General features: G+C 39.6%; 1 protein-coding gene across 2 annotated transcripts in view; it reads right to left on the reverse strand.

The window, feature by feature from the left end:
* Positions 1–20: 20 nt before the first annotated feature.
* Positions 21–15,439, reverse strand: part of bcl2l13 (BCL2 like 13) — a 59,329-nt gene continuing 43,910 nt past the window's right edge. For both annotated transcript variants that reach the window (XM_088341048.1, XM_088341049.1), the window contains exon 7: positions 21–1,266. In XM_088341048.1, coding sequence (XP_088197174.1) covers positions 319–1,266 — 948 coding nt within the window. In that variant the 3' untranslated portion in view covers positions 21–318. The remainder of the gene's footprint in view (positions 1,267–15,439) is intronic.

Consider the following 15,439-nt stretch of genomic DNA (forward strand, 5'->3'; position numbering starts at 1 on the left):
GAATCAATGACCTTTCAACATTCAAACCTAAATTTATTTTTTATTGCATCGAGTTCAAAACTGCATTTGAAGCAGCATTGGGACAATACATAAGGGCAATTTCAACACAAAATCAGATGGAGCACAAAAAATAACAGTTTGGTTTGAACATTAGGAGAGTGCACAGGTGTGATCCTCTTTTCTCTGGTTGCACCTGCTGTCAGAAGCGAAAGTAGTGTCATCAAATGGACGACATGTTTAGTGAACTGAACCATGTGACCTGTACCACAACATCATTAAATGTGTGGTCTCAACCCCTGAGGACACGACGTGTTTACACTACTTCCTCTTAAAGCTCAGGACACCATACGCTATCACAGCAGACAGGAGAACCAGGGCAGCTCCTCCATAGAGCAGAGCTTGAAACTCAGATGCAGGATCGGTCTTTACAGGGGGTTCCTTATTGACTGCCGGCTCAGAGGTCCCTGCACAAGGTGGAACATTCCACTCACTTGGAACTTCGGGTTCAATCTTGGTAGGCTTAGTTACAACCTCAGGTTGTGGTTCAGGTTCTATGGTTAGGGCCTCCTTAGCTGGAGACTGTGGCACAGCTACATCAGGCACAGGAGGAGCGTACCTTTCTGGCTCAGAATCGACGACAGAGACTAATAAGGGGGATTGAGGTTCAGTTGGAGGGTGAGATGCAGCTTCTGGGTCTGGGGGAGGAAGTGATGCTTCTAAAGCGATAAAGGAAGGCTCAGTTGACAAGCTTAAAGGAGCTTCTAGTACAACAGACTCTTCTAGTGAGATCAGGGAGGCAGGTTCCTCTTGGGCCACTAGAGAAACAGGAATCTGGCTCTTTATTTCCTCCCTGAGCTGTGCAAGATCACTCTCTGTACCCAAAACACTCATCATGCTGTCGTCTATGGCGCCACTTTCAGCACCTTCCTCCAGCAACTCGGCTTCCTCGCGCTCCACGTGCACAATGTCCGAATTGGAGGAATTGTTTTCGCTTCGCTCCTCTGCCAAAGCTATGCCCTCATTGCAGACTTCTTCGGGGTCCATTGCGCAAACCTGTGCCCACGATTCGTGGCCGGCCAGCGACACGGGTAAGCTTTCGGTTTGCCAGGAGCTGTGCCCGCTGCTGTTGTCGCCCGTGCACAGAAACGATGAAAGCGAGCCGGACTGGTCGGGCGCTTGGTCCCCCGACAGGATGTAGATGTCGTTGCTGTCTTCAGCGATAGCGACCCCTCGCTCCACTTGTGCGCCCAGGCCAAATATTTCACCCTGTGGAGAACAGTTAGGTGAGTGTGCAATGTAGACTAAATAAAACTACCGCATTTTCCGCACCCCCCAAAGATGAAAAGGTAGCATATTTTTGCATTGCTTGATCAGACAGATAATAACACTGATCACAAATGTTTAACAGTTTAACAATCCTGTAAAATTCACCTAAAATACCAGTCCAAGGTGTACTGAAATTAATTAAAGGCGGTTCTTGAACCATTTAGAGGATATGGGCAGTTTTGATCTCCTTTAAAAGGTAACACTTGTCCCAAACTGAAATATTCACTGCAAGAGTTACTAATATTAAGTAATCCAAGTTGGAACACACAGAAATAGGTTTTTAATCTTTCCTAAATTTTCTTTTGCAATCAAATGCCTGCGGATGAGGGTAGCATGGGCATCTTAGCTGAAAAAAAGCAGGGACAGGAGCATTAAGCCTGACCTGGCCCCAGGTCAAATTTGATCACAATCGGAAAAACTAAACATAGTATTTTACATATTTTTCCTAAGGTATGTCAAAGTGTTTTTAAAAAAGGCTATTTGGAGACGATCAATTTACAGCTCCTAAACCTCTGCAAGAGTGAATTTTACTTTGCCCATTTTTTAGACATTGTGAAAGCGTTGTAAATGTTTGACATCTCTTTGCAGAAGTCAAAAACTGATTGTGCACACTTGCATGTAAAAATGGATCAGGCCTAAAATGTAAATCTTACGTTTGGTTTCTGGGCCTCTATATTGCTTTTTTAAATTATCCTTTTCACAGTGTGATTGGTTGTAAGTATTGTTAAAGGTATTGTCCGTAACTTTAAAATATTTTACTTGCTGGTGCCATCTTTTGGCTGAAGTCGTCATTGCAGTCTGTCAAGCTTCTTTGTTGCGCATGCAAGAATGTTAAATTCTTAGACGCGGTAAAATTAACTTTTTCCATCCTTTTTGGGGTTTGGGTTTGCATTTGAACAGTATTTTAACGGTCCTTTTCTTACTTTCACCCTTTGCATCCAAGAATAAAAGAAAACTACAAGCACGCGAGTGAAAACTCTCCTCTCTCTCCCATCCCCTTCCCTCATTTCCTCCAGCGTAACGTGCTCCCCGTGGCAGGAACACCGGGGGGTAAGGCTAAGATAAAAGCAGTTAGGTGCACTGGGAAAAAATATTTATGAGCTTTTTGAACTCATTTGGGCATTGTTAACACATACTTAATAAAAAAAAATGTTTATTTTAAACTTTGTAAGGAAACATACATCTACGCATCCCACCTTTAAGTACCACTAGATACAGCTATCGTTTAAAGAATGATTACCACTGCTTGTTTACGGTAGTTACATGTTATTGAAATGCAGCTGTATGCGATACCATGTCGGTTGTTCCATGAATCTGAATTCATGACATACCCGTCATTGTTCCGTTTTGTTTTCTTTGTGTACTATCCTAGCAATGCTTTCTGTGTTGCTTCCGCAGCCCGCGTTCGGCCAAACCCCCATTTCTTACGAATAAAATGTAAAAATTTGGGTTTGCTTCGGGCTTAAATCGGGTCAGGCTGATTTTTTTTAGGCCAATCTTACCTCTAATTTTTATGTCATCATCATACTATTTTTAGTCACAGTGCCACGTTGTGGATGTTTTTATTGGGGCTGGGTTGCGAGAATATTGTCAGACATTAAACCATTTTTACTTTTCTTTACTTAAGTCTTTACAAAATGTGAAGATTCTGAACTGAATGAAGGAAAAAGGCATTGTGGGAAGTAATTCAGACGTTCTGAACTGAATGAAGAGAATGGCAAAGTGGGAGCTAATTTGGTTGCCCTGATATATAGAAATTGACACATGGCCGCAAGTATTCAAAATATTTGTCACTTACAATTCTTAGTTTGAGCCGAGAAGAAGTAAAGCAAGAATTTAAAACGATTTTTAATCATTTGTTGTTTTTTTAATGTCAATAACACACAGTGAAGAAAATAAGTATATGAACACGCTGCTATTTCGCCATTTCTCCCACTTACAAATCACGGAGGGATCTTAAACTTTCATCGTAGGTGCATGTCCACTGTGAGAGAGATAAACTAAAAATAAAATCCCGAAAACACAATGCATTATTTTTTTAACAATTTATTTGTGTGATACAGCTGCAACACACCTGTCCACCCCATACAATCAGTAAAACTTTAACTTGTAATATGGCAAAAACCAAAGAGCTGTCCAAAGACACCAAGGGACAAAATTGTACACCTCCATAAGGCTGGAAAGGGCTACAGAGCAATTGCAGCTTGGTAAAAAAAAGGTCAACTGTTGGAGAAATCATTAGAAAATGGAAGAAGTTAAACATGAAGGTCAATCTCAATCGGAGTAGAGCCCCATGCAAGATATCACCTCGTGGGGTCTCAATGGATTCTAAGAAAGGTGAGGAATCCGCCTGGAACTATACGACAGGAGTTTGTCAATGACCCGAAAAGAGCTGGGACCACCGTTTCCAAGTTTACTGTAGGTAATACACTAAGAAGTTATGGTTTGAAATAATGCATGGCACATACGGTTCCCCCGCTTACACCAGGATATGTCAAAGCCCGTCTTAAGTTTGCATATGACCATTTGGATGATACAGAGGAGTCTTGGGAGAAAGTTTTGTGGTCAGATGAGATCAAAATAGAACTTTGGGTCATAATTCCACTAAGCGTGTTTGGAGGAAGAATGAAAAGTACAATCCGAAGAACACCATCCCTACTGTGAAGCGTGGGGGTGTGGTAGCATCATATTTGGGGGTGTTTTTCTGCACATGGGACAGTACGAGTGCACCATAATAAAGAGTGGATGATTGAGGCTGTGTATTGTAAGATTTTGGGGAGCAACCTCCTTCCCTCGGTCAGAGCAGTGAAGATGGTCGTGGCTGGGTCTTACAACACAACAGTGAACCGAAGCAGACAGCCATAAAAAGCAAAGAGTGCGTATGTATGAAGCATATGAAGGTTCTAGCATGGCCTAGCCAGTCTCCAGACCTGAACCCAATCAAAAAGCGTGGGGGTGTGGTAGCATCATGCTTTGGGGGTGTTTTTCTGCACATGGGACAGTACGAGTGCACCATAATAAAGAGTGGATGACTGGGGCTGTGTATTGTAAGATTTTGGGGAGCAACCTCCTTCCCTCAGTCAGAGCAGTGAAGATGGTCGTGGCTGGGTCTTACAACACGACAGTGAACCGAAGCACACAGCCATGAAAAGCAAAGAGTGTGTTGGAAGCATACGAAGGTTCTAGCATGGCCCAGCCAGTCTCCAGACGTGAACCCAATCGAAAGTCTTTGGAGGGACCTCAAACTCCGTGTTTCTCAGCGACAACGCAAAAACCTGACTGATTTAGAGAAGATCTGTCTGTAGGATTGGGCTAAGATCCCTCCTGCAGTGTGTGCAAACCTGATGAAAAACTACAGAAAAAGTTTGACCTATGTAATTGAAAACAAAGACTACTGTAACAAATACTAACATTCATTTTCTCAGGTGTTCAAATGCTTATTTGCAGCTATATCACACAAATACATCATTGAAAAAAAATCATGCATTGACATTTTGGGATTTTTCTTTTTAGTCTCTCTCACAGTGGACATGCACGTACAATGAAAATTTCGGACCCCTCCATGATTTCCAAGTTGGAGAAATAGCAACGTGTTCAAATACTTATTTTCTTCACTGTATCTGGCATCATGGCTACAAATAGTGTGATTATGAGATGAGAATGAATGCGCAGGTGTCGTTTGTATCCCTAGTGATCTAGTGGACAGGATCCTACGCTCTCCCCACCACAATCTGGGTTAGATTCCCATTGGATCCAATGTTATGCAATTTTTCACAACCAGCAGTGCTCTTACCATTGCCAACCAAATCAATCCCTATTGCCACCATTGTCATGTGATAGCAGTTAGCAATAAAATGTATCAACTGATCAATAATTACACAAATATGGAAACAGATTTCATATAAGGCGCAGTGGAATATAGGCACATGTTGAAATTTCAGGTCAGTTTTATAGTCCAGGAAAATGTGGTCATATTTCTGATTAACCCAGAACAATTGTAATAGGTGTATTGTATAGGATAAAAGGAGAGGCGGACTAGGGGTAGGCAATATTGGGAATGTTGGTATTGATCTAAAACCAAGTAAACACAGGGTAGTATTGGCTGATAGATACTCTACTGATTATTTAAGTTTTGAAATATTATGATCATTGCATAACTGAATCACCCTTCCCCTGAGTTTGTTTATTATAATTATAACCACCTCACAAATATTTTAGGCAATTCAAATATTTTTTCTTGTTCTTATTAAAGGTAGGGTGCATCATTTGAGGTGTCCTTTAAAAAAGTAAAACGTTTAATATTTTCTCTATTACGTATGCGTTTTAAATTTTTACAACTACAGATTAAAAAGCCTGACGGCCCGTAGTTTCCCCAGACTCCCCCTGACCTAGAGGAAAAGCTACCATCCACATGAAGCATTTGTGACTTGGTTATGTATTATAGAAATGTCTTATATGCTTATACGCAACCACCGACAACATTCAAGCAGCGAGCTCAAGGCCATATTTGCAATGATTACACATTAATCCAAACATTTTATGTATTGCTTAATATACTGAGCATTTTCACCGTTATCTTATTAATGGATTTCAATTTGGGATTATCCATTATTCGCAAAGCAGCATTAACAAGGCTAGTATTCTAATAACAAAACGTTCAACAACAAAAATGAGTCAGGATTTTAACTCTCATGGTATGCAGGTACAAATTAAGTACATTTTCACGTTTTTTATATTTTCAATCATTGAGAGAGCATATAAAAGTAAACATTTGGGAGCTCAAATTTCCTCGGTTTGTATAAACATGTACTGTAGATGTCCAAAATGGATCAGTGCTGTGATTTCTATGGTATTGCATTTAGGACCCAAACAAACACAAAACATGCTAAGCATGCCTGGCTGTGTGTTTGGGTACATTGTAATGCCGAAAGACCAGGCGAATTCTCATCATCAATGCCCTTGCGGATGGAGATTTCTTTTTACTAAAAATATCTCACTACATAGCCCCATTCATTCTTTCCTTTACACAGATCAGTCGTCCTGGTCCCTTTGCAGAAAAAAAGCCTCGAAGCATGTTTCCACCCCCATGCTTTACAGTGGGTATGGTGTTCTTTAGGTGCAATTCAGTATGCTTACTCCTCCAAACACAAGAACCCGTGTTTCTACCAAAAAAAAACATTTTTGGTTTAATCTGACCATAAAACATTATTTTGTATTTGTATTTATTTTTATTCAGCCAGTATAAACCATAAACATGATATATACAAGAAATCATTTGACACGCGAACTCTCAATAATAATAGTACAATACATGTAAAAGAATAGGGGTATAAAAATACTGTAGTGTATAATACAAAGTAATTATATGGAATAGTTTAAAAAGAAAGATATATAAATAACAAGACAAGTAGAATAGGTCGAAGGAACGTCTTTGGCATAATAATACCATACATAATATCCTAATCAATACCCGTTGAACATACGAATAGCGGAAGGGTAAAAACTCTTTTTAAGACGTGTAGTCTAGCTCACAATGGCGCGAAGACGGCGACCTTACGGCAGGTAATCAAAGTACCTGCAAGCAGGGTGACTGGGATCGTCTATACGTTTTAGTGTCCCGTTTTCTAGTTTGTTCGGTGTAGATACTTTGCAGGGACGGGAGGCCAGTACCTATTATTTCCTCTGCCGTCCTCACTACTGATTCCATCTTTGACAATTCTTTCTGATTGACGCGACCAAATCAAACTGTGATTGACCTAGTTAAAACGGATTCGATGATAGCACGATAAAAATTGACTAGAATGAATTGACGGACTCCAAATGATTTGAGTTGACGAAGGAAGTAGAGCCTTTGTCTGGCTGACTTTAGAATATCAATAGCATTGACAGTCCATGTGAGGTCAGCTGACAAGTAAGTCTGAATGAATGAATGGACCAGTTCAACCTCACTACCATTAATTGACAGTGGCACATGCGGGGGAGGCTTGGTATGGAAATCTATTATCATCTCCTTAGTTTTACCTACATTCAATAACAGATTACTCTCATGACACCAGGTGAAAAGTGAATCAATTTCTGCTCGGTATTCAGTTTCGTCTCCATTTGAAATAAAGCCAGTAACCGTGGTGTCGTCTGCGTATTTAGCGAATAGTGAATGGTCAGAATTGGGTAGACAATCATGAGTGAATAGGGAAAACAAAGTTGGAGACAATGGACACCCCTGAGGCGTACCAGTGTTGAGGACAATAGAACATGAATATTTCTCACCAATGCGAAAGGACTGTTCTCTAATGAGAGGGAAATCAAAAATCCAATTTGATAATAAAACAGGAAAATTGAGGTCATCAAGAAGTTTAAAATACAATTTAGAAAGAATGATAGTGTTAAAAGTCGAACTAAAATCTATGAATGAAAGCCTAACGTATGAATTCCTATGCTCAAGATGACTTAGAATCTCATGAATACAAATTGAAATGGCATCATCTACACTTCTATTAGCACGATACGTGAATTGGTACGGATGTAGATTCGATGGTAGAAAGGACTTCAAGAATTTCAATACGATCTTCTCGAAAGTTTTCATGATCACGGACATGAGTGCTACGGGTCTATAATCGTTCAAACATGAGACATTGTTCTTCTTCGGGACCGGTACAATAGTAGCGCGCTTCCAACACAAGGGTACAGTAGCTGAACTCAAAGACCAATTATCCCAGTCCTCTTCAGGATCACCCAAATTCTGTTTAGCGAATGTCAGATGAGCCTGGATGTGTATGGGCTTCAGCATGGAGATGCGTCTGGCAGTGCAAGATTTGAGTCCCTCGGGGAGCATTGTGTTACTGATAGTAGTAGCCTTGTTACTGTGTCCCAGCTCGCTGTAGGTCATACACTAAGTTCTTCTGTGTGGTCCTTGGATTCGTACTCACCGTTCTTGTTATTATTTTGACATTACAGGGATATAGCCTGCCTGGATCCCAAGATTGAGGGAGATTATCAGTGGTCTTTGGGGTAGTGGGGGGTAAAAACATGAAAAGTATATATGTGTAGACAGGTCTGATACCACTGAACATTTTAAGTGGTTGGAAGTAAAAAAAAAAATCATAAATGGTTGAATTATCCAACTAAGTTCTCGTCTAAAAAATGTACATTGACACGCATCATTTCACAAAAGAAAACACATGTCACGTGTGTTAAACAAGTGTTTCTGCAAGGAGACACGGGCAGAAATACTGATGCAATATTCACAGCTAGCTATCTGCCAATTCATTCTACTGTCATGACACATTTTCTGCCTGCTGGATGTACCTCCAACCTCCTAATAGCATTAAGTGACTCAACTGAGGACATCATGGAGGTTGTATTAAACATTTATCATTGAGGTTGTATTGAACATTTATCAGAAGTAGAAACAACCTCATAATGGCATATCAAAATTATTTTAAATGCGACTGGTCAAGGACACAATGCTTTTTTTTCAATGCGGCCAGACATGGTGCTGTGGTCGGGAGCCAACACAGCGGTCCTCCTCGTGGAGCCAACTGTCACTTTGGTGGAGGGAATAGAGGCGGCATACGAGAGGAAACAGGCAAAAAACGAACATCTGGCAGCCGAGTGCAGGGAGGCGGGCATGAAAACCTCGGTATAACCAGTTGAAGTGGGGTGCAGGGTTTTCTTGGGCTCAATCTTTCGCTTCTCAGAAACCTGGGATGCACAGGAGCTAGCCACGGGAGAGTAACAAAGGAGCTGGCAGAGGAGGCAGAAAAAGCCAGCTTCTGGTTGTGGCTGTGGAGGAAGGATAAGGGCTGTGGGCCTTAAGGTAACACCTAGTGCATAGGTGTCAAATATGTGGCCCACAGGCCAGTTCAGATTGAATCTGGCCTGCAAGACAAGGTTGAGAGAATCTCAAGAGGAAAAAGTCCAAATACGAGCTGTAGTTTTCAATAAAACAAGGTGCTACCCCTAAAGCAATTGTAGCTGTATTTTGTCTTTGTCGCCATTTCTATCTTTCTTTCTTTATCTCTTTTTGTCTCTCTCTTTCTGCCTTGGTCTCTCTTTCTCTATCTCTTTTTTTCTCTCTCTGTTTGTTCTTCTTTCTTTCTCCATCTCCCACTTTCTGCCATTTTCTGTCTCGGTCTTTTTCCATTTCCATATCTTCTGTTCCTTCTCTTTTCTTCTTCTCTCTTTTTTTCTCTCTCTTAGTATTTCTTAATTTTTAGTTTTTCCCCTTCTTTCTTCTTCTCTTTTTGTTTTTCTCTCTCTCCCTTCCTCCTTTTCATCTTTCTTTCTTCCTTCTACCGCTATTTATTTCTTTTTTTCCTCACTCTGTGTCCCTCTCCCTTTGTGTCTCTGCATTACTTTCTTTTACCTACCTTCCTTTCCATCTCTCTTTCTCTATCAATCTCTTTCTCCCTCTCTCTCTTTAGCCCCTGAAATTCCTGAAAATGTTTGAATTAAAATGTTGTATTTTTAAGGTCAGGAAAATGCTTGAATTCCGGTTGAAGTGCTTGAAATTGTTGCCATTGCCATGTTTCTTGGCAGTCTGTCTCTATAGGCCACAAAATAAAGAATAACAAAAAACAGTGTGTGAAGATGACGGCAACAAGCCTGCTCTGGTGGCTTGTCATTATGCCATGTCATGTGAAGTGTCACTGTCCCCTACTGGTCGCACTCAGGAGGACAGCTGGATTTACAAAACTGGCTCTTTTTGCTCAGCTCACTGAGAAGCGCTCTTTCGGCTCTGAAACGGCTTCTCAAATTTTTTAATATCTATTATCAATAATAATAAAACATTATGCACAAAATTATTTAGGAAATAGTAATTTCATTTTTTGAGGGGATCCCGGTAACATGTAATATAAATTAAAATATTCACATATCTTTTAAAAAAAAAGATAAAATACAAACAATTTTAGCTTTTTACACACTGAACTGATTTAAAGTCAATCAACAACACAAAATCCCTGTAAATGCAAAATAAAAACAAATTTGAAATATGAATTCTTCAGTGCTATAAAAAACATAAAATGCAAAAAAAAAAACCATTTACACCTCTATTTTAGCCAATTTAGACACAGACACTCCCAAAAACATACAAACAATATGGATTAAAATAAGTAAAACAAAAGGCAAACGATCACCAGTCTAAATGCACTCTACTTCAGAGCAATTAATCATTAAAACTAGTCCAAATCATTACCCTTTCCATGTTTGTAAATAAGTGTGAGATAGCCCAACTGCGCTGCATTGTTGCAGAATGGCAGAATTTATGTCAGTTTATAGCAGCCCATTGACACAAAAAAGATTTTTGATCATAGTTAGCACAGACGATGTGTTATCAGCAAAGATAGCAAAAAAATTCTAATTTGATCGGCGCTGAATTACTTCCTCAGAAGGTCCTTGAAAAAATGGCCTTTAAAGTGCTTAAAAAGTGCTTGGATTTGGGATTTTGGGAAAAAGGTGTACGAACCCTGATTTAACCATCAATAGAATATTTTCTCAAAACAGTATATATCGACCTGAAGACACCTTGGAACCTTTGATCCACACCTTAAAAATATATGCAACGGACTTTGTTGAAAAATTGTATAAAGCCATATAGAGGTTTTTAAATAGACGTTTATTGTCGTGAGATCAAACCTTCCTGTGTGGAGTTTGCATCTTCTCAGCATGCTTGCATGGGTTTCCTCTGGGTACTCGGTTTCCTCCCACATTACAAAAAACATGCATGTCAGGTTAATCGGCCGGTTCAAATTGCCCCTAAGTGCGAATGAGCAAGCGAGTTGTCTGTCTGTGTGCCCTGCGACTAGCTGGCAACCAGTTCAGTGTGTCTCCTACCCACTGCCCGAAGATAGCTGGGATGGGCTCCAGGATCCCCGCAACCCTACTGAGGATAAGCGGTGCAGATAATGGATGGATGATAATCCATGTGTTTATTTGTGTTGACATGAGTGGTTCACAACCAAGCTCTTCAGGCATCTTTAATTAATGTATTGATTCCGTCAAATCACCTGGTTAATTCTAATGACAGATTATCCTTAGTAGGAGCCATGATAACCATACAAATAAATCCACTTTGACAAACAGTTTTTGAACATTGCATTTCAGAATGGATAAAGAGAACTTTCAGATATCGAAAAAACATTTCTATTTGTATTTAAAAGCACCATTTTGAGGATGAAAGAGGTTCTTGGACAAGTGTTATCACTTAAACAAATGCAACAAGAGTAGCGATCATTAAGAACTTTAGTGTACACATTTGGTATGAAAATAACTTTAATATTTGTAACAGTCTATGGATTTAGAGATTAAAATGTAAATAGTGATGAAGTTTCAAATTGTCTTTAAAATTTATTCCTCATTATGTTAATAGTATGTCGTAACAATGTTATTACCACGTTATAATTATTAGACGTATGGTTAAAAAAGCTCAGTCAACCACTAAAACATTGTTTTAAAGACAATGATCATGTCAATGATTCATCATGCGAGTTAGAAATCAAATTTCCTTAAAAATCTCTATGACCCTTCACTGGTGAGCTATTTTCAGAACCAGTCCACATTGGAGACCCCTGCTCTAGCACTTTTGGCATTCTTTGTTTAATCCTCGCTTTTTCCTCATTTTCTGTATACACCCCGTCAAAATGACCAATCATTACAAAACTCCCAAATAAAAGCAAGTTAATTGAATTTTAAAAACCAAATTCCACATTTCTTGAAGAAACAAGGTGTCTTTCACCACAATATGAGAGATATAGTTATCCCTCTTCACTTATATTTCTATATGTAAAGAAAAAGGGGGAAAAAAGGGCGAAAGGGAGATTATTACTGTTCATTTCTATGACTGAAGGTTTTTTTTCTTTACAGTCAGCAATCGAAGACAATACCATATAGTGCTATACAATACCAAAATATATAAAATATATCATATATAAAAAAAAATTCAATCAATAAGCACGTGTAGCGCTGTATGCAAAGGCATCTGAGATCTGGATTTCAACTGTATTTGCCTTACGGGTCGTTTTGACCCAAAGATAATCTTGGTAACTTTTATTTTTGTATAGCTTACATGGAAATGTGTATAAAAACAACATTTCATTTGTTTCTACTATTAGGAACAATTTAGAAAAAGGCATTAAATTTTAAGTTAAAAAAAATTTAGGTGACTTTTGGGGGATTTGTAACAGCGGTGGGCCTTTTTGACCCGAAAGACAACAGGAGGGTTTAAATGCACCAAAGTTCACCATCTATAAGTAAAACTTGATGACTTTTTTAAATCGTAGTTTTCATAGAAAATGTGTATTTGCTTTAATCTGGCGTAGAAACGTGCAGGATTTTTTTAGTATTTGTTGATCTGTTAATAGCCGTGCTAATGATTCTCCATATTGGAAAATGGCAAACGTGAACTTAATCTGGTTAGATTTTACTACTGTGCTAAACTTTCACTACTGTTATAATAATGAAAACGAACAAGATGGAAACAATGTACAAAAACAAATCTCAATTTATTTGAACATAAATGTGACTCATTATTATTATCTAGCTTTCTTTACCCATGTCTGCAGACACGATGGACCAGACAATAATAATAATAACAACAACAACAACAATTCACCTAAAACAACATTTTGAGACACAAAAAACTTGACATCTGGGAGAAAGAAAGTCCTACTACAGTAACTACATGGTCGGCAGAGAAGTGTGACTATTACAAGTTTGTGTGACTGACACCGAAGCGTCAAGTAGACAATTAACAGACACGTGCCCTATTCACTAGGGGTTCATCAAAACAAAAATGCAGGCTAAAAAAAAACAAAAAAACACGCATAAACACAAAAATGTGTAAAGACCGAAACAGCAACATTGCAGGGAAAGAAAAGTTATTTTGCATAATACAAAATGATAAATAACTGACAGGCATATTACTACATCCTGATCACTGTTCCCTATAAGCTGCATGCATGCGCAATTGCGCACTGGCCAGACCTTCTCAGCTCACAAGAAAACTATCCTTCTTCCAAAAATTAGGGCTCGTCATTGCGGAATAATTTCACAAGCCGATTCATCCAGAATCACAGTTCATTCAGGGAAAAAAAACAACGAGGGTTCCCTCTGCGGTGTTTTAAGCGCGGTCATTGTAACCAGGTGATTGAGCAAATTAAAGCAAAAGTGCATGTGAGCTCGCGTTCTCGCGCCAGGAGAGAGGAGGGTGGGGGGGACTAGAGAGGCGGCGGTTAGGAATAGAGAATGCTTTTAAAAAAGTGTATTATTGTCTTCTTTTTTTATCACTAAGGCATTAAAATATAGAGAGACAACTGTTTTTGTTCACAAGTTGGCAGACAAACCTTGCAGCGACTTCTAGGTAGGGATTTCAATATGTACAATTTTTTTTAATATATATATATATATATATATATATATATATATATATATATATATATATATATTTGTATAACAGTTCAGGTATTTTTTGCCTAATATTCAAATCAATGTTTTTGTTTATTTTCAAAGCATTGTGCAGAGAATGGTATTTTGGTTTTGTAAGTGTTTGTATTTTTGTTACATTGCTGCCTCTATGGTTTGACTTTCTTGGCTTTTGTGCCGAAAATCTTTGTGCTGCGTTTATTGTAATTTTAAACAAACTCATGAGGTTGAGGGTTCAATTACCAATGATCATGACATTCCCAAGAACAACGTATATATAGGTACTGATCGATACCACCATGTATTTACTTGGATCGATACCAAAATTCCCAGTATTGCACCGCCCCTAATATACACGCTGAGAAAAATAATTGTTTTACGCTCAAGCAGATACTCTTCCCCCTGAGATTCGATCTGAAACCTCAGTGGAAATGTTTAAATCTTAGCTTAAAACACACTTCTATTCTATATCATATCAATAACCTATATTTTATGTTGACAATATCTGTGTATTATTTGTTATTGCAACATCCATTGCAGCCTGGTCATCCTGGAAGGGGGATTACCTCATGTGCAGTCCCTTCTCAAGGTATCTTCATCTTCCTCATGTTGAGATTTTTGAGGTTTTCCTTGCCCTCATGTAGGTTTTAGATCAGGGGATGGTGTAATAATAGTCTGTGGTTTGCAATAATCTGAGGTCTGTGCAGCCCTTTAAGACTCTTTGTGATTATCTGTGTTTCCATTTTGTAGCTGACTGAAAACTCAAAATGTATGCTTACCAAGTTTCTTATCTGACTGCATGAAATAAGAATACTATTTCATCTCATCTCATCAGCTACACCGCTTATCCTTAGTAGGGTTGCGGGGGTGCTGGAGCCCATCCCAGCAATCATCAGGCAGTGGGCAGGGGACACCCTGAACTGGTTGCCAGCCAATCGCAGGGCACACAGAGACAGACAACTCGCTCGCTCATACACACCTAGGGACAATTTGGACCGGCCAATTCACCTGAAATGCATGTTTTTGGAATGTGGGAGGAAACCGGAGTGCCCGGAGGAAACCCACGCAAGCACGGGGAGAACATACAAACTCCGCACAGGAAGTCTGGAGCTGGATTTGAACCCACGCAGGAGGTTCCCAAGACATGAACTGTGCTGCACATGCGCTAACCACTGCGCCGCCGTGCTGCCCTGAATACTATTTCATTCAAATAAATTTTTGTGACTAGTTAATTTGCACATAACTGGAGTAGTCGTGGAACTGAGCAAGCGTGTTGATAAGAGAGTACTCGGTTGGTTTGGACACATGGAGAGGATGGATGAGGAATGTTGAAGAGGATCTACAGAGCAGAAGTCAACGGAAGGAGACCAAGAGGAAGGCCGCAATTGACGTGGATGGATGGTGTTATGAGTGCACTGCAGGAAAGAGGTCTAAATATAATGGAAGCTAGAGCTCTTGTTCATGATAGAAAGGAGTAGAGAGGTGTTGTGAAAGGATAGTGGGATTGAGGACGCATTCTTAAGGATGGGCTGGGCTGTAAACCAGTGAAAGCTGTCGGGCCCTGCTGTTGAACAAAAGAGTGTGTTGTGTCACCCTGACTCGAGTGACACGGCCGCTTTCTGGTGTCCCGTTTCATCTGGAGGGACGAAAGCATGACCAACATAGGTGCCGAGGTGCCTAACTTGTTTGGGTG

The sequence above is a fragment of the Urocampus carinirostris genome, chromosome 7, assembly GCF_059441175.1.
Source record: "Urocampus carinirostris isolate Australia breed hairy pipefish chromosome 7, RoL_Ucar_1.0, whole genome shotgun sequence".
Classification (NCBI taxonomy): domain Eukaryota; kingdom Metazoa; phylum Chordata; class Actinopteri; order Syngnathiformes; family Syngnathidae; genus Urocampus; species Urocampus carinirostris.